General features: G+C 49.6%; 2 protein-coding genes across 8 annotated transcripts in view; one reads left to right on the plus strand and one right to left on the minus strand.

Moving 5' to 3' along the window:
* Positions 1-17,909, plus strand: part of AVIL (advillin) — a 19,382-nt gene continuing 1,473 nt past the window's right edge. The window contains exons 1-18 of one of the 7 annotated variants that reach the window (XM_057557232.1): positions 1-2,080; positions 3,015-3,099; positions 4,450-4,524; positions 5,179-5,438; positions 6,855-6,963; positions 7,054-7,164; positions 7,430-7,632; positions 8,067-8,145; positions 8,274-8,372; positions 9,059-9,415; positions 9,897-10,034; positions 10,139-10,297; positions 11,074-11,253; positions 12,745-12,890; positions 13,001-13,145; positions 14,924-15,112; positions 15,742-15,810; positions 16,738-16,854. In XM_057557232.1, the coding sequence (XP_057413215.1) occupies positions 3,034-3,099; positions 4,450-4,524; positions 5,179-5,438; positions 6,855-6,963; positions 7,054-7,164; positions 7,430-7,632; positions 8,067-8,145; positions 8,274-8,372; positions 9,059-9,415; positions 9,897-10,034; positions 10,139-10,297; positions 11,074-11,253; positions 12,745-12,890; positions 13,001-13,145; positions 14,924-15,112; positions 15,742-15,810; positions 16,738-16,854 (2,502 nt within the window). In that variant the 5' untranslated portion in view covers positions 1-2,080; positions 3,015-3,033. Of the gene's footprint in view, positions 2,081-2,210; positions 3,100-4,449; positions 4,525-5,178; positions 5,439-6,854; positions 6,964-7,053; positions 7,165-7,429; positions 7,633-8,066; positions 8,146-8,273; positions 8,373-9,058; positions 9,416-9,896; positions 10,035-10,138; positions 10,298-11,073; positions 11,254-12,744; positions 12,891-13,000; positions 13,146-14,923; positions 15,113-15,741; positions 15,968-16,737; positions 16,855-17,909 lie in introns of those variants that run through there. The other 6 variants (XM_057557234.1, XM_007179700.3, XR_009009773.1 and 3 more) reach the window with 6 other exon arrangements.
* TSFM (Ts translation elongation factor, mitochondrial) overlaps positions 14,049-17,909 on the minus strand; it is a 14,328-nt gene continuing 10,467 nt past the window's right edge. The window contains exon 6 of the mRNA XM_007179704.2: positions 14,049-14,469. Coding sequence (XP_007179766.1) covers positions 14,423-14,469 — 47 coding nt within the window. The 3' untranslated portion in view covers positions 14,049-14,422. The remainder of the gene's footprint in view (positions 14,470-17,909) is intronic.

Genomic DNA, 17,909 nt, shown 5'->3' on the forward strand with positions numbered 1-17,909 from the left:
TCTTCCCTGGCCCCCATGTGGAATCAACCGCATTGCCATCCAGGTGCTTAATAAGCATATGCTTGGTGTCCTGTTGACTTCTGGGGAGGAACCAGAAGCCCCAAGGGATTTAGAGTCTTCCTTCTGTGCCCCTTACCGATTTCCCCAAACTAGGAGCCTTGAAACGCAGAGCCCAGCGTGGTTCTTGGCACATAGTAGGCACTCAGATATTGACTGGACTGATATATGACCCCAAGGGGCAAAACAGGATGACCTAATAACTCACTCCAGGCCCTTCTCCCAGACTTCCCCTCTGAGAAATGCCCAGGAGCTTCTCGGGAGGCACTTGCCAGCCTGGACATCCCAAGCGCTTGGGGGGGGGTGGGCAGCTCCAGCCCCTGCTTCCTGTCATCAGTGTAATGCATTCATATCTACAATATGGCAAATTTCATATCCTCCCACCCTCTTTCCTGCATTATTGATGAGCTGTGCACTTTTAAAAAATCAATTAGATCAGGGCGTGGAGCTGGAGTTAAAAGAAGCCTTTAAAAGTCTGCTCTTGTTTTTGCTGTTTTGAATAGGAACAGATACAGCTTTCTCTCTGGTTTGAATAAGTCAAGCCCAGGGCTAGGTTGGCTGTGATTGGCCAGGACTAGGAAAATGCGGTTAGGATGCAAACGCAAGCAAATATAACCCAGTGTATGCGCAGCCATTACTAAGGTAAGGCAGCAGGACCTGGAACCTCCAGCATTGGGTGGTTCCTCAACAGTGCTTACCCGCCAGAAAACTGGGAAGACCGCTGAGAGAGAAGGCAAGGTAAGTTCTATTTGGTTTATGGATGCACGTCAATAGAGCAATTTTACTTGAACTAGAAAGAAACAAAAGAGAGAGGAGATTAAAATTTCCTTGGCTCTGTGTTCTCGGATGAGGCTTTTAAAGGGTTGAACCAGGAGTTTGTGACCAGTTTTGCAGACTTCCTGCTGAGAAGTCGAGGTGCTTTTTAGAGACCACAAAACATAGGGCACACTTTCAAAAGCTTGGAAAGATTCACCCATCTCAAAGAGATGGTATGGGGCAAGGCAGAAATTTAAACCAGCTTTCTCTGGGGTCCGTTCCTAGGAGTATTGGTAAGAATTAAGGGCCACCAGCTTTTAAACTGGGATTTCAAAACTGCACCCTGCCCAGCGGTTTGTGCAGTGGTCTCAAAGGGTGCTGAGTTGATAAATCAGGACTTGAGGAGGAGGGAGGGAGAGACTGAGCTTTGGGGGACTTTGCTCCGTCCCCCAGTCACATTTTCTGGGTGTTCCAGTATGGCAAAGTCCCTGCTTTGAGCATGTCCTCTCCTGCATTTCAGGGACCCTGGCCCAGTGAGCATTTTGATTGCTAAGTCCCTGCTGGAAAATGGGACTGTTTTTGGCCTCTGGACTCACAGTTCTAATTAGTGCCAGCTGGTTTGACTTTTACCAGGTTTACTCTTAACCTCTCTCCAAGGAATGAATTCCTTGTCCCCTTCCCCTAATTGGGTCACAGCATTTGCCTTTAATGACTGAAATCTAGGGTCTGAAGAAAACCTGAACAAATATTTCCTGGCAATTCTAAGCAGCACAGGGTGGGGCAGTGCCAATTATCAAATTAAATCCTTAAACACTGGCAGCTCCGCATCACTGCTCTGCGTTAGTCCTGCTGTAGTAGTAGACAAAGAGAGCTTTTTGTTTGTCTTTTGTTTTGTTTTTTTGCCGATGTCCATACTAGATAATGGCACATACTCTCCAAACCTGGGTTCATCTGCCAAGGCTTAAGAAAAGAATGGCCAGACATGCTCCTCTTAACAAGCACAATATGCCTCCAAATAGCAAAACCCCAGATAGTCCTTTCTGGGTGGGGTTGTTTTTTCTTTTGTTTCTTTTTCTTTATCCTATGTAACTTCATCAGGCCCTTCCTTTTTCCTTTGCCTCTTGGGAGCGTTCATCAGTGATGTGTATCAATCAGATTGCAAGCCCCTTGAGAGCAAGAACCAGGCAGGAACTTTCATTATTTAAAGCCTGTGTGGCCATGGACGTGTAGGTGCTTGATAACCCTAGACACACTTCGAACAGAGATGGTACGCAGTCCACACTTCTCTTTACCTCTTCCTCCCTCTCCCCACCCTGTCTGTGGGCGGCCACAGAACCACTGTCTGGGTCTGTGTGGGAGGGGGCGGGGGTGGGGGGAGGGTCTGCCCACAGGCCACGCCTACCTGCCCCTGCTGGCATCCTGAACTCTTTGTCCCAGGCCCAGCCCTGCCATTTTACTTTCCCTTTTCTTCTGTGAGACACAGGGAATATATTAGTCATGTGACAGAAGCAGAATGGGTTGTCTGAGTTTTAGGATAGTTTACTTAAAAAAGTCTGGGAAGTAAAAGATAAAATTGTTGACTGTGGAGAGGACCTGGCAAGCAGGGAGTCTGGGAGAGTTAGAGGGATTGGGAATGAAAGAAGGAAACCCAGTTTGGAAATACTTACTCCGACATGGGCTTTTCAATCCCATATGCCACTGAATTTAGGTAAGTTAGGAAGGGCTGCAGTACATCACAGAAACTAGAAAAGAGCACAGATTTTAAGATCAGGTATGGATTTCATTCTAGTGATACTGAGTAAATTATTTAACCTCCCTGAACCTCAATTTTCCCACAATGTAAGACAAAGAAAATATACTCAGCTTATGAGAATTAAATGAGAGAACATAAAGTCAACCAACACAGGGCTTAGCATATTTGTCACCCCTTCAGTAAATAATCATGGCTGTGTTATCAGAGCTCTTAACAAGGAAAGTGGCAAGTGGGAAGCAGAATTTCCGGTGGGGATCCCTGGGCCAGCCAGCCTTACGACATGAACTTGGACAAGTCATTTTCCGCATCACTGTGAGATAGTGCAGGGATGCACCACAAGGACATGGCAGGATGGCTGACAAGAGATTGGGAAGTGACTTAGGAGGAAAGCTGGCTGGATGACTGCTCTGAGAGGCGTCATCTCCGTGCTTGCTCTGTGATGTTTCAGTCCCAGGAAGACAAGTGCCATGTCTCTGAGCAGTGCCTTTCAGGCTGTGGGCAACGACCCTGGGATCATCACCTGGAGAATAGAGGTGAGCTGGGCTGGATGGGGGCAGAAGACTCTGGTCTGCTGAAGGCCCTCCACACGCCTTGGTCTCTTGTCTGTGGTTCAACAACAGTGAGAGGCAGCTCCAAAGGGCACGTTTTCCGGTCCTTGACCCCTCCTGGGTGCTCAGAGCAGGCGGGTGACAGGTGGAGGAAACGTTCTTGGCCTTGGAGAGCAGGGCTCCAAGCAAAAATAGGCTTGCCTTTTATCCAGCCATCTGCATTTCTAGTAAATGCCCTGGAGGGATGGGTGGGGCCCAAGCCCCGAGACACCTGGCCGCTTCTGTCAGGACAATGGAACCTGTCTTCCACGGGGCACTCTGGCTCCTGCAGGGTGGTAGGAAGATTTGGCGGGTACAGCACAGATCGGTGCCCTGCTCATCCCTTCTCCCGCTCGGGCTTGAGCCCCTCTGGCTGACCTCAAGCTCTAGCGGTCTATAGTTGGGAACCGCCCTGGCCTGGCAGCCTCACCCCACCTCCCTGCTCTGAGCCCAGGGAGTGGCTCTGCTGCAGAAAACGCAGAGGCGATGTGCCCCACCTCACCATCCTCCACCACGAGGGGGGTCACAGCCCCCCAGCAAGCAGCTCAGAGCTCGTGAGAGCCCAGGTCACTCCCACTGTTTTAAGGCTCCCGGTTTACTTAAAAACTAATAAGTACTAAAAGAGTTAAGCAAATTGTGGGATATTTAACATTTTTACATTTAACACACATATTTTACACAGAATACACTCAAACATGACTGCAGGTTTACCTACTTGGAGATAGTGATGGAAGTCCACATCTGAGGCCATTGCAATGGCTCTCCTGGGACGAGCCAGACATGCAGGTGACAGGTGCATCAGGGCTCCAACCCAGACTCCAAATACAGAGCCCTCGGCAGGAAGCCTGCACACGGCCGGCACTCCCCCCCAGAGCCTCACAGAATCCTGGCTCCCCCCGTTCTCTCAGAACTTGGCCAGCTCTGGGTGGTCAGAGTCAGCGCTGGAGGCACTCTGGTGCAGCGGCTCAGAGATGGGCTTTTACTTGAGGGCTTACACCCAACTCTACACAGGACTGAGGCGGCTCACAGGCTGTAGCAAGATGAGGCCAAGCAGGCGGTGCGAGGAGGATGGGGTGAGGACAGGCACCCGGATCCAGAGCCAGGGCCGGGCAGGTGGAGGTCAGCAGAAGCCAGAGGGGTGGCCGCGCTAATCCTGTGGCTGACCGCCACGCCCCGTGGGGACATCTCCCTTCTCTCCCCTGCTGCCTGTGTCAGTGATGGCGTGCAGGGGGAGGCCTGGGGGGGTCGGGGGAGGAGGGAGAGAATGCAGCCTATACACACCCCTTGTCCTTCCAGAAAATGGAGCTGGCGCTGGTGCCCCTGAATGCCCACGGCACCTTCTATGAGGGGGACTGCTACCTCATCCTCTCGGTGAGCACCATACCCCCCATTCCCATGAGCTGCTCCCCTGAGAGCCAGCTCTGGGGCCCCACTGGGAGATCTGCCCATGAGGTTAACCTGGTATCCATCTTGATTCTTCCTTGCTGTTATATAGAACAGGCCTCCACTTTGACTATCAAAGGGTTTCTTAGACCAGGGTTTTAAATTTTGCATCAGAGAGTATGCGTGTGGCCCTCAGTCTGAACCTCAGCGAGTAGCCTACAGCAGCACTTCTCCCTCCGGGACCCAGACCCCAGATGACAGTGCTGTGAAGGAAGGCCAGGTGGATACAAGGCCATCTCTGGCCTCAAAGTACTCATCTAGCGGAGGAAACACTCTCCCACGTGGACAGTACTGACAGAGCCATGCAGATGGACAGCAGCACTGTGCCAGATGTGCAAGCGCAGGGGTGCGAAGGAGCAGCAAGAAAAGCCTGCAGTCCAACCCGGAAAAGAGCCCCATTGGTCTCTGTTTATTTTGAGAACAATAAGCTGTCAACATTCCCCAGATGTGGGGAGGGATTTGGGCTGCCAGGGCTTGAGCCACAGAAGAGGTCTGCACCTGGGCCACTGCAGGGAGGGAGGGGCCCCAAGCCTGCCAAGGGCAGGACACAAGTCACCGTAGGCCACGTTCTTCCCACGCCAGAAGGGCCAGCAGCGAAGGGGAGGCGAGCTGGCGCCTGACCTCATCTCTCTGACTACATCCCAGACCCGGAGAGTGGGCAGCATCCTCTCCCAGGACATCCACTTCTGGATTGGGAAGGACTCCTCGCAGGATGAGAAGAGCTGCGTAGCCATCTACACTACGCAGCTGGACGACTACCTGGGGGGCAGCCCCGTGCAGCACCGGGAGGTCCAGTGCCACGAGTCCGACACCTTCCGCGGCTACTTCAAGCAGGGCATCATGTGAGTAGCTATGCACAGAGCAAGGACGGAACCGCAGTTTACCAAAGAGGAAACCAAAAGGGCCAAAACGTATATGAAGAAAGTCATCAGAGAAATGCAAATCCAAACAAAGCCATCATTTCCACCTACTAGAGCAGCGTAATTTAGAGGGCTGAGAGGCGCCAAGTGTCCTCGAAGCTCTGGGGAGACAGGTGCCCTGCTGGTGCAAGTGAGGACTGGCCCAGCATTCCAGAGAGTAGTCTGCTGCCACTGGGGCAGATCTCACCCCCGGGGTGTGACCCAAAGGAGCACTCACGTTCCCAGGTCCACAAGGGCACATGAACCAGAACGTTCACATTAGTGGTGGTGGGAAGCTGCAGGCAATGTGGACAGGAAAAACACTCCGCGACACGGCGGAGTACCATGCCACAGCTGGAAGCAACAGATTAGAGGCACATCTGACATGTGGACAGATCTTAAAAACACAGGGCTTAGGGAGCACAGGTAGAAACAGGCTTGAAATATAGAACAGAATGCCAGTGTCTGTTTTTAAAAAAATACATAAACTCAAAACAACAGGCCACATTTTACCAGAAAGAAAATAAAAAGACAGATGTTAAACTGTTAGAATGGATGCCTATGGAGGGGAGAGAAAGGGGGGTAGGGTATGCAGATAAAAGGGAACACACAAATACTTACTACAAGAGAGGGGTCTCATAAAGGCCAATGGTGAAAACCTTCCATGAACTGAGGAGCTTGATTACCTCAAAACTTTGCACTTGAGATTGAAAAGAAAAAGGAATTCCAGTGAGCTTGAGAGTTCTGAGGCTGGTCCAAGGCCAGCTTCTTGCAGGTCAGCAGTCCCCACTGAGGACCTACTGGGCACAGAGCACCACAGTGAGTCACCAGGGAACCCTCTGCTCCCCGTGGCTTTCTGCATGCCCTTCACGTGTGGGACGCCTGGGGGAGGCTGGGCTGGGGTGAGGGCCAGGGGCGGGAGAGCGGATTCCTGGAGTGAGTTGGTTTTAAGGCCACGGTGTCATTAATGTTTCTGCTCCCACCTGACTTGTGCCCCTCTCCCCATCACACGCGACATTCACACAGTTTCTAGAACGAAACAAAACAAGTTCTTCTGTGCTCTGGGGACTTCATCAGTGATGCACCCTCTGTCTGGAGAACTAGTCCTCTGGTGGTTGGTTCCTACTCTTAATATCCCAGCTCAAATGTCAGTCCTTCGGAGAAGACTGCCCTGAACACGCTGTCCAAAAGCCCACCGCTGAGTGCACCTCTGTGGCAGTGGTGACCAGCATCTATGTTTACCCGGCTCATTTACTGTCGTCACCCGCGTGGGCAGAGGTTGCATCTGTGTGACCCACAACTGTCTCCCCAGTACCTAGCACATAGCAGGTGCTCAATAAATAACGGATGTTCCCTCAGCTACAAGAAGGGGGGTGTGGCCTCTGGGATGAAGCACGTGGAGACCAATACCTACGACGTGAAGCGGCTGCTGCACGTGAAGGGGAAGAGAAACATCAGGGCCACCGAGGTAAGTCCTGCCCCTTGTCTGTCCTGGGCCCAGGGCCTCTCCGCCTAGCACCTAAGAACTCCTCCTACATAATGTCTACCTCCCCTGCAGGTGGAAATGAGCTGGGACAGTTTTAACCGAGGTGATGTCTTCCTGCTGGACCTTGGGAAGGTCATCATCCAGTGGAATGGCCCAGAGAGCAGCAGCAGGGAGCGTCTGAAGGTGTGGCCGGTTCTGTTGCTCCCTCCTCTCCCCCGGGGCCTCAGGGGCTTGCACTCCCTCAGCTGCCCTTTCCTTCTTCTTTCCTTGCTGGCTCTTTCCTGCCCTTCAATCCAGACCCCTGCCTTTGAGCAGCATCTGTTTCAGAGACAGGCCACATGTGCGAGCCCGCGACTCAGCCTGGGCTCCTCAGCATCAGGGGAACTCCTGTGTCTGGGATCCAGGCTGCTCCTCCGGGAGCTGAGTGCTTCCTCGGGCTTCTTTACAGGCTATGCTTCTGGCAAAGGATATTCGGGACAAGGAGCGAGGGGGCCGTGCTGAAATAGGAGTGATCGAGGGAGACGAGGAGGCAGCCAGTCCAGAGCTGATGAAGGTCCTTCAGGACACCCTCGGCCGGCACTCCATTATCAAGCCTGCAGTCCCTGATGAGATCATAGATCAGCAGCAGAAATCAAATATCACGCTGTATCAGTGAGTAGTTAAGCCTGGCTGCTGGTTGGAAGCTGGGGTAGGGGGAAGGTGTCCCCCCGGAAAACCAGCACTTCTGCTTGGCTCCTCGTTTGGGGTGCAGGTGACTGGCTTTCTTTCAGTCTTTTTCAAATGCAGCTTCTATAAGGAGCTCAGTGTTCCCTGAGCAGCTACCATCTGCTCTTGTTAGCAACTCTTCCTGGCCTCTGGGGGAGACCATTCCTTTGCTCAGATCTATACGTGCCTAGAGATGTGGACAGGATAACGTTCGGGAGAACAGAGTGCATCACATTCCTGTCTGCATTCAAGCCATGCCTGTCGCAAGAAGTCGAACTCTACCCAGAAACTCCATTCTAAGACAAAGCCATGAAATAGCAGATTGACTACACGATGCTTTGTAGAAGAGAAGGTACAAGCTAACCTCTCCCCTTCTCTAGTGTCTCAGACTCAGCTGGGCAGCTGGCGGTCACAGAGGTAGCAACGAGGCCTCTGGTCCAGGGCTTACTGAACCATGATGTAAGTAGAGCTTGGGTGGGCTTGGCTTGCGGTAGCCAGACCTGGCTTCAGAGGCAGACCCTAGGGAAAGGCCTTCCTCATGGTCTTGGGCAGGAGTAACCACTTTTATCCCTGACCATCTGCTTCAGGACTGCTACATCCTGGACCAAAGTGGAACCAAGATCTATGTGTGGAAAGGAAGAGGAGCCACAAAGGTTGAGAAACAGATGGCCATGTCTAAAGCTCTGGTAGGAGCTATGGATGTGCAATAGTGTCCAAAAAAATCTGTCCATAACACATCAGATGTGCTCAGAGAGCCATATTAGGCACCAGAGCATAGAACATCGCAGTTACATACATGACTTCAAAGTCAGACAGACAAACTGGGATTCAAATCCAGGTTTAATGCCATCTCCTGGGGTTGTTGTGAGGATTAAGTAACATTTATAAAGCACTCAGAACAATACCTGGCACACACAGCTGCTCAGTAAAAGGTGGCTGTTATTATTGAAGGCGATATCACATATCAAGGTCAATGGCCCTGTCCTCAAGGAGCTTATGACATTGTGCAGACCCATGCAGATGAACCAGGCAGGATGCACTTACAAAGCAAGAAAGGGGCAATGAAGGTGATACAAAGTCAGTAGAGTACAGGAGTGCTGAAGGAACACAGAATAGAGGATATTACAAAAAAAAAAAAATCAGTAATAATCAGGACAGGCCAATGAAGAGATGCCAAAATGTTCCACTCAGTCCTTTCCTTGAGGGCAGGTAACTTGGTCCCTAGACAGAAGTGAGTTAGAATTTGACTCTGACTCCCAGAAGGGAACAATCCTACCAACTGGCTTCACAGGGGTGAATCACCAGCCAAGTCAAGAGCCCAGTGCAGTCCCTGACTGACCTGTCCTTCGGGGGTGGGGGGGGGCACCTGCAGAACTTCATCAAGATGAAGGGCTACCCCAGCAGTACCAACGTGGAGACCGTCAGTGATGGTACCGAGTCAGCCATGTTCAAGCAGCTGTTCCAGAAGTGGTCAGTGAAGGAACAGACCGTGGGTCTGGGGAAAACGTTCAGCATTGGTAAAATCGGTAAGATTGCCCCCAGATCGTGTTCTCACTGCCAGGACTCTTTAGAAAGGCAGGCACAGGTGCTTTTTGCTCACTTGGCTTCTCCCAACCCCTTCCGTGCAGCTAACGTTTTCCAGGATAAATTTGATGTGACTCTGCTGCACACCAAACCAGAGGTGGCAGCCCAGGAAAGAATGGTCGACGACGGCAATGGCAACGTTGAGGTAAGCCCAGTGACCCACATCCCAGGGCAGGCGGCAGCACTGGCCCTCCTGGCTGCTCTGCTGTACAGAAGAGGCACGTGATTCCGTGTCTGCTTTGCTTTCCTTTCCACCTCTGGCACCTCAGGACTATTCAAAGGGGTGTCTGAGTCTGCAGGGTTTTCCCACAATTCTTCACGGAAGTGAAAGGTAGATACTCCAGTGTGCTATCAATAAGTCACCTGGCAGACATATTCAAATCATCTCTGAGCCATGATGGGGATGCATCTGACCAGGGACGATCCAGTTCTTGGGATTCAAATCATGCAAATGTGATAAGCCCTCACCACTGGAAAGAAGCACCAGAGGGGGAAGGTGTACTTTGAATGGACGTTAGTGCCTCACCCACCTGGATTCTCTGCTAAGCATGGCCCAGTTCCCTCCAGGTAGCTGTTTCTTCACAGGACTCCCATCTCTGGGGAACTGTGTCTCCTTCTATGCCTAGGTCTGGAGAATTGAAAACCTGGAGCTGGTCCCCGTGGAGCATCAGTGGTATGGCTTCTTTTATGGGGGAGACTGCTATCTGGTTCTCTATACGTACGAGATGCACGGGAAGCCGCACTACATCTTGTACATCTGGCAGGTAGGCCTGGGGCAGGCTCTCAGCTTTGGATCCTGGCGCCTCCTCTGGCCACTGAGCTAGGGCCGGGGGTAGCAGGGACCCATCGCACCCGCTCACCACTGCAGGGCCGCCACGCCTCACAGGATGAGCTGGCAGCCTCGGCATACCAGGCGGTGGAGGTGGACCGGCAGTTTGATGGGGCCCCTGTGCAGGTTCGGGTTACCATGGGGAAGGAGCCACGCCACTTCATGGCCATCTTCAAAGGAAAGCTGGTTATCTTCGAGGTGAGAGCCCTCAGATAAAATTACACCATAAGCAGAATGCTCAGAACCAGCAGGTCAGCAGGAGACTGCAGTAGAGGAGAGGAGGGGTAGAGAGCAGGGCTTGGGGAAGACATAGACAAGGGGGTGAATCTCTCTAAGACACTGAAGTGAATCCCGACTGCCTAGGGCTTCAGGTCCAAACCGCTTCCTAATTCATGTTCAAGGTCTTTTATAATCTGACCCATATTACCTGTGCAGGCGCATCACCCTCAGCTCCCTAGCCTACACACTCCACTCCCGTCGGGGGGGTGTCCTCATTAGACCTCACATGTGCCATATCGTCACCTGTCCACCTCCCCCTTCAGATTCAAGTTCCATTTCTTCCATGAAGCCCTGGCTGAAGCACTACCAGGAATGTATAATGTCACGTGTTTGATACACACAAGACTGTGGTCAAGTCCTAGTCTTGTCATTTATTAGCCAAGTTTCTAAGCCTGTTTCCCCATCTGCACTGTGGGATAATAATACCTACTTCACAAAGTTATTATGAGGATCTATAAAATGATGTAGATAAAGCACCTGCAAAGAGCCTGGCATATAACCAAGGTCTCAGAATGAAAGCTAATACTATTGGTACCATAACTCCAGCTCACCTCAGCCTCTCCCCGTTAGCCTAGATGCTCCTTGAGGGCAAAGACGGTGTCAAACAAACACATCCGTGTTCTCCACAATGCTAGCCCAGGGCCCGGCGCACATGGTGCACCTTAGTTCCGGACTCTGCTTTTCTCTCTGTCTAGGGTGGGACTTCCAGGAAGGGAAATGCCGAGCCCGATCCTCCGGTAAGGCTCTTCCAGATTCAAGGAAATGACAAATCTAACACCAAAGCGGTGGAGGTTCCAGCTTTCACCTCCTCCCTAAACTCCAATGATGTCTTTCTGCTGCGGACCCAGACAGAGCACTACCTGTGGTATGGCAAGGTAGGATGGCTGGCCCAGTGGTCGTACCAGCCCCTTAGAGCCCAGCCCTGCACCAACCCTCCTGTCAGCAAGGGCAAAGGAACTAAAGAGTAGGCTGGAGCAATCCTCAAAAAAAGGAACCTTTTCCTAAAGGATCTTCAAAGGGACTGACAATGTTCCCCACAATTAGGCCTCCAATTAGAAACTCACTAACACACTGCTTATATCCAGGAGACCCTCCATAAACCTCTAAACACATGGAGGCTGGATGCAGGCTGGATAAGTCAATCTTTCCACACCAGTTTGGTGAACTGTAACAGGACAGCCATGAACACTGAACAAAAACACTAAAAATGTGATTTTTGTCAATTTAGATTGCATCTGCATTAAAAAGCACTAAAATTGTTTTGCAAAAGAGAATTGAACAGGAAAAGATGCTCAACATCGTTAGTCATTAGGGAAATGCAAATGAAAACCCCAATGAGATACCACTACACACCTATTAGAATGACTGAAAAAAATAAAGATAATATCAAGTGCTGGTGAGGATGCAGAGCAATAGGAATTCTCACACACTGCTGGTGGGAAAGCAAATACGGCCTTCGGAGAACAATTTGACAGTTTCTTATAAAACATACACTTACCATACGACCCAGCAACCCCATTCCTGGGTATGTACCCATGCGAAATAAAAAACTATCTTCACACAAAAACCTGTACACAAATGTTTATAGCACCTTTATTTGTAATCACCAAAAACTGGAAGCAAACCAGCTGGAGGATGGATAAACAAACAGCGGTGCATCCACACAATGGGATACTACTCAGCTATGGAAAGGAACAAGCTGTTGATACCCGCAACTGCAAGGATGAATCTCAAATGCATTATGCTAAGTGCACAGTGCACTAGCACAGAGGCTACATAGTGTATGATTCCATTTATGACGTGCTGGAAAAGGCAAAACTATCATGATGGAGAACAGATCAGTGGTTGCCAGAGGTTAAGGATTCAGGGAGGGTTTGACTACAAAGGGGTAGGTAGCCCGAGGGAATTTTTGGCAGTGGTGACACGACTGCTCTGTTTTTGTTGTGGTGGTGGCAGCATGATTCTATGCATTCGTCAGGAGTCATAGAACTCTACGGCAAAAAGACTGAATTTTCCTGTATATAATTTTAAAAATAAACTTAAATTTCCTCTTAAAAAATAGTCAAAAGTAGGTGCTAAAATTCCAACTGAAAGCAAAACAAAGGTGACTTGTCAATATCCACTCTGGGTTTCAGAGTTTAGTCTTGTCCTTTGCCACCACTGTTTTCCTCCGTGCCCCCCGCCCCTTGCCCCCTGCCCCCTGCCCCTCCCAGCACCAGAACAAACCTATCTATCTCCCCGTGCTGAGGTACTGTGGCTTGGTAGATGATCCTGGCTGCACTGAGCTATTAGTCTCAGACACTTTTTTCCCACATCAACGTGCCTGTGTGCAACTAACATCTGTGTTCTCCCCACCCCACTCTCAGGGGTCTAGTGGGGATGAGCGGGCAATGGCTAAGGAGCTGGCCGGACTTCTCTGTGATGGCACCGAGAACACAGTGGCTGAGGGCCAGGAGCCAGCTGAGTTCTGGGACCTGCTGGGAGGAAAAACTCCCTATGCCAATGACAAAAGGTAAAGGACCACAGCATCCCCTCCTCTTGGCTCCCCCTGCCTACCAGACTTGTGAACTGCACATGATTTCTAAGCAGCTCAGTTCCTCTACTAACTGGACTGTATTGCAGACTACAGCAGGAAATCCTAGATGTCCAGTCCCGTCTCTTTGAATGTTCCAATAAGACTGGCCGGTTCATTGTCACTGAGATCACAGACTTCACCCAGGATGACCTGAACCCAGATGATGTGATGCTCCTGGATACCTGGGACCAGGTAAGACAGCCAGAGAGCTTGGAACAAATGACAAAGATCCTCAAGCTTTAGGCTATTTTTTGTGTAGTACCTCTCCCCAACCCCCCAGATAAAGCCAGGGTAGCCCTGGACCATCCCCAAGTCAATCAAACATTTGTCAGTGGTGACCAAAGGAAGAACCTGCTTTTTGCCAGGGCTGGAGAGAATAGAATGTTGTTTAAAACTCACCATCCTGGGAATTTTCCCACTTTGCTTTAGGAAAATCACGCCATCCTATCATCATGCACTCCATTCTCTCAGGACCAAGTGCAGCAGGCTCCACACCCAGGGATATGGGCCTTTTAGGGAACAAAGGGATACGAAAGCGTACCTTCAAGGCAGCCCCTCCGCCACATCCCATTTTCTTCAATTTGGCTCAGCAAACATACTCAACACCTTGTCCGTTCTAATCACTGTGCTGGGTGTGGTGTCACCAAGGCCAAGGGCCTCATCCTACTCTCAGAGTTTACAGGCTGATGGGCGGTGGAGGAGACCGGACATAGAAACATCATTTTAGTATGATGGAGGTACGCACGAGGTGCCATGGGAGCACAAATAAGGGGCACTCAACACAGTTTAGGGGTTCAGTGAAGACTTTCTGGAGGAGATGGCTCTCAGACTCAAAGGATAAACAGGCATTAATCAGGTAAAGAGGGCATTCAGGCAAAGGAAAACCAAGGCATGAATAGTCTAGTATACAGGGAACTACAAATAGTATCATCAGAGCATAAGACAGAGTTAAAAAGCACCCCAGAGGTGGAGCTAAAGAAGTAGGGGTGGGCCTTACCTACCATGTCAAGAAGTTTGAAATTCATTGGGGAAAGCTACTGAAATTTAAGCAGGCGAGTGACATGGTCAGACTGTGCTTTAATTTTTTTTTTTTTTTTTTTTTTATTTATGGCTGTGTTGGGTCTTCGTTTCTGTGCGAGGGCTTTCTCTAGTTGCGGCAAGCAGGGGCCACTCTTCATCGCGGTGCGCGGGCCTCTCACTATCGCGGCCTCTCTTGTTGCGGATCACAGGCTCCAGACGCGCAGGCTCAGTAGTTGTGGCTCACGGGCCTAGTTGCTCCGCGGCATGTGGGATCTTCCCAGACCAGGGCTCGAACCCGTGTCCCCTGCATTGGCAGGCAGATTCTCAACCACTGCGCCACCAGGGAAGCCCCAGACTGTGCTTTAGATAGATCACTCTGGCGAGTGTAGGAGAGGAGGGATGGCTTGTGAGGAAAAAGAAGACTGTATGTTGGGAGACCAATCAGCAGACTACCGTCCTAGTCCAGTAAGAGCAGCTGCTGGCCCACACAGGAGCTCTGGAGTAGAGACAGAGGGATGGTGACAGATTGGACAAAAGCATAGGAGGTAAATTAGCTAAGTCCTGGTGTTATGGAAGGCATGTAGGATGACTCCCAGGTTATTGCCTTGGGTGACTGAATGGACACCACTCACCAAGAATGAAGACACAGATACAAGTTTAGAAAAGAGCTACATTTTGGGGGTGTTATATTTGACGTGCTTGGAGTCAGCCAAGAGGAGGTGTTTTGCAGGAAGCTGGATTCAGGAAGCTAAAGTTCAGAGAGAGAGAGTTCAGGACTGGAGGATGTAGATTTGGGAGATACATAAATCAAAATGAATCTGAGAAAAGCTTTACTCTGATGAGGCTGTGAACTGCTGACAGGGAAAGACAGGGCAGCATGTATGATCTAGTATTGATACTTAGCCCTTGGTATGAGCGCAATAACAAATACTCAATCTCTACCACAACAGGTGTTCTTGTGGATTGGGGCTGAGGCCAACGCCACAGAAAAGGAGAGCGCTCTTGCTACCGCCCAGGAGTACCTGTGCACTCACCCCAGTGGCCGAGACACCGGCACACCAATCCTGATCATTAAACAGGGGTTCGAGCCTCCCATATTCACAGGCTGGTTCTTGGCCTGGGACCCTCACATTTGGAGCGTAAGAACAGAGAGAACCGGGAAGATGTTCTTACTGCCAGGGCGCTCGGCACTAAGAGCTCAGTGGGATGGCGGGGTACTCCAGGGCTGAGTAAACCCAGGACCGCATCTCCCCCACTCCCTCTCCTCTCCCCGCTTTTTACTTTCCTTCTCTTTCGCGCCTATCAGGGCACTAAGTCCAGTTAGAGAATTCACAGCTTGCCTCAGGAACAAGCAGTGTGTGAAAAAGTAATAAAGTTTATAAAGTATATCCATACACATTACTTTTTGAGCTCTACATCCTGATAGCTAGGGAACATTGTTTCCTGTGTTAACAGATGAGGAATCTCAGAGGAGAAGTTATTTGTCTGAAGTCACAATTAACCAGTAGGAAGAAGCCAGGTTTACTGACTCCTAGTCAACTGCTCTTAGTATGAAGCATTGAGGGGCCACCAGCAAAGAATGCAGACCATGTTTAAGTACCTTCCAACCCTGCATAGACCCAGAAGGGGGGATTTTCATTTTTGCTTATCCCTGAAATGTCTTCTGTCCCCTGGCTTTTTTGCTTCTCTCGAGGGTACAGACCAGGCCTGACATGTCCCTCCCCTATAAGCAGCATCTCATGCTGTATTTTCTATCTCTTCTTTTCAGGCAGGGAAATCATACGAACAGTTAAAAGAAGAGCTGGGAGATGCTGCTGCTATCACGAGAATCACTGCTGTGAGTTTCTTGGAGGAGCTGTTCACAGGCAACCAGAGCCAGAGAGAAACAGCAAATGCTACAGATGCAACATGGCCAAAACCCTATCATGTCCTTCTTAGTATCACTCTGGTGGTCTATTTTGATATGAAGATTGTTTTCATCGGTAGAAATGCAGGTCTCAGAGCCAAGTTCCTTATTTTACTGCCTTCCAGAATTTAGAACAGACTTGCTGTTTAAAAAAACAACGAAAACAAAACCAAATTTTATTATTCAACTCTCTCCGTCATTCAGGACAAATTAAATTTACTGGTAGTATTTTTCAGAAATAATAAGCTTCTAACCCAAATGATAATGTTTATCAGTTTCCGACAGGGGCGTCCACAGAAACTCAGGCCATTACCCCTATTTTAATGGCCAAAAGAAGTGGAGCTTCTGGCCAGGAATCCAACAGCTCTTTAACATCAGGACAAGTACATGGCAGCACTGTCCAAACCATCTGGCAGTTCTGTCCTTTGTGCTGTACAAACTCAGGATTTCAAAGCTAATGGCAATGTAGCATCCTTTAAAAATATTTAAAAGAAGTATGACTTCAATTTGAAGTCATTTGAAGGCTGGAAATGTAGAGCCCCAAGTAAAAGTACCAATAGAAGGAATGTGATCACAGTATTTAAATGATGTTTAAGCAAAACATCTAAGGCCAAACGGGCTATACAGGATTTACCTTAGACTTACTGAATCACCTTCCCAAGAAGGACCCTAAAATCTGAATATTTTAGATTCCCAGACGATTCTGACATGCAGCCAGTTTTGGGGACCATTGTTCTAAAGGATGATTATAAAGTATGAAGTGGTAAAAACCAAAATTTAAATATTATAAACACAGAACTTCAACTGCACAGACCTGAAGAGTCTTTTATCCAGTGTCTACATTCTTATCTTCCCTAGGATATGAGGGACACAACCCTCTCCCTGAATTCTGAGCCAAAATATTACCCCGTAGAAGTTCTGTTGAAAAATCAGAGTCAGGAGTTGCCTGAGGATGTGAACCCTGCCAAAAAGGAGGTGAGTGGCTGCATCCGATGTAAGTGGAGCTCTCCATGAGTAAAGCACCATCTCAGTATACAGCCTAGGACAGATCTGGAGCACTGTAAGCACTCAATAGACATCTGAATCACCCAGGAGCTCAAGCCGAAAACCCAGGGCTCCTTCTTGCTTCTTTTTTCTCACCTCCCACATCAATCCATCAGCTAGCTTCCATCTACTGCTCTCCATCTCTCTGCTGCCAGTATGGCCCCCAACTGGTTTCCACCCCTGCCCTACAATCTGTTCCCCACATAACAACCAATGGGCTTCTACAACAGATGATACTTTTCTATTTAAAACACCTTGAATGGCTTCCCACTGCACTTAGAATCCAAAGTTCTTCTGATGGCCCCGAAGGCCCCAAACAATCCGGCCCCTGCCCACCTCTGATTTCATCTCACAGACCACTACCCTCTTCACTTACCGCCCTTCAGCCAGTGGCTGTTTTTCTGTTCCTCGAACATGAGCCTTTATGCTTGCTATTGCTCCTGCCTGAAAACATTTTTCTCCCAGATCATCAGACAACCAGCTCCTCCTCACTATTTAGGTCTCAGCTGCAATGCCACCTCCCCAGGAAGGCCTCCCCTGACCACCCCGACACTGCCTCCCTCACCGCCTATAGTCCCTTTATACTGGGTCACCGTCTATCTGCCCCGCTCCAGTGATACCCTCAAGAGCAAGGACCTTGTCTGTTTTGTTCACGCCCACATTCTCAGCTTTTCAGCATCTAGAATGGTGCCCAGCAGATCACAGGCACACCTTAAGTTTCAGCTGATTGAATTAACAGTCATGTTGAATGAACTAATTTATTTCCCCCTTGAAGGGGAAGGGCCTCTGGATTTTCCACAGTGTCTTATCTAACCAACTCTTAAGTATCTGGGCTGCAACTTTCTTGAAAACAGAGACCATATCTTAATAATTTTACTTGGACAGAAAATATTCATTAATCATTAATAAATAAATGTTAGGAGAATTTTATGCTCTCGCTAAGGTCCACCTGATCTTGCATTTGAAAATGTCTGGATAAAAAATGG

This window comes from Balaenoptera acutorostrata, chromosome 11 (assembly GCF_949987535.1).
Source record: "Balaenoptera acutorostrata chromosome 11, mBalAcu1.1, whole genome shotgun sequence".
NCBI lineage: Eukaryota > Metazoa > Chordata > Mammalia > Artiodactyla > Balaenopteridae > Balaenoptera > Balaenoptera acutorostrata.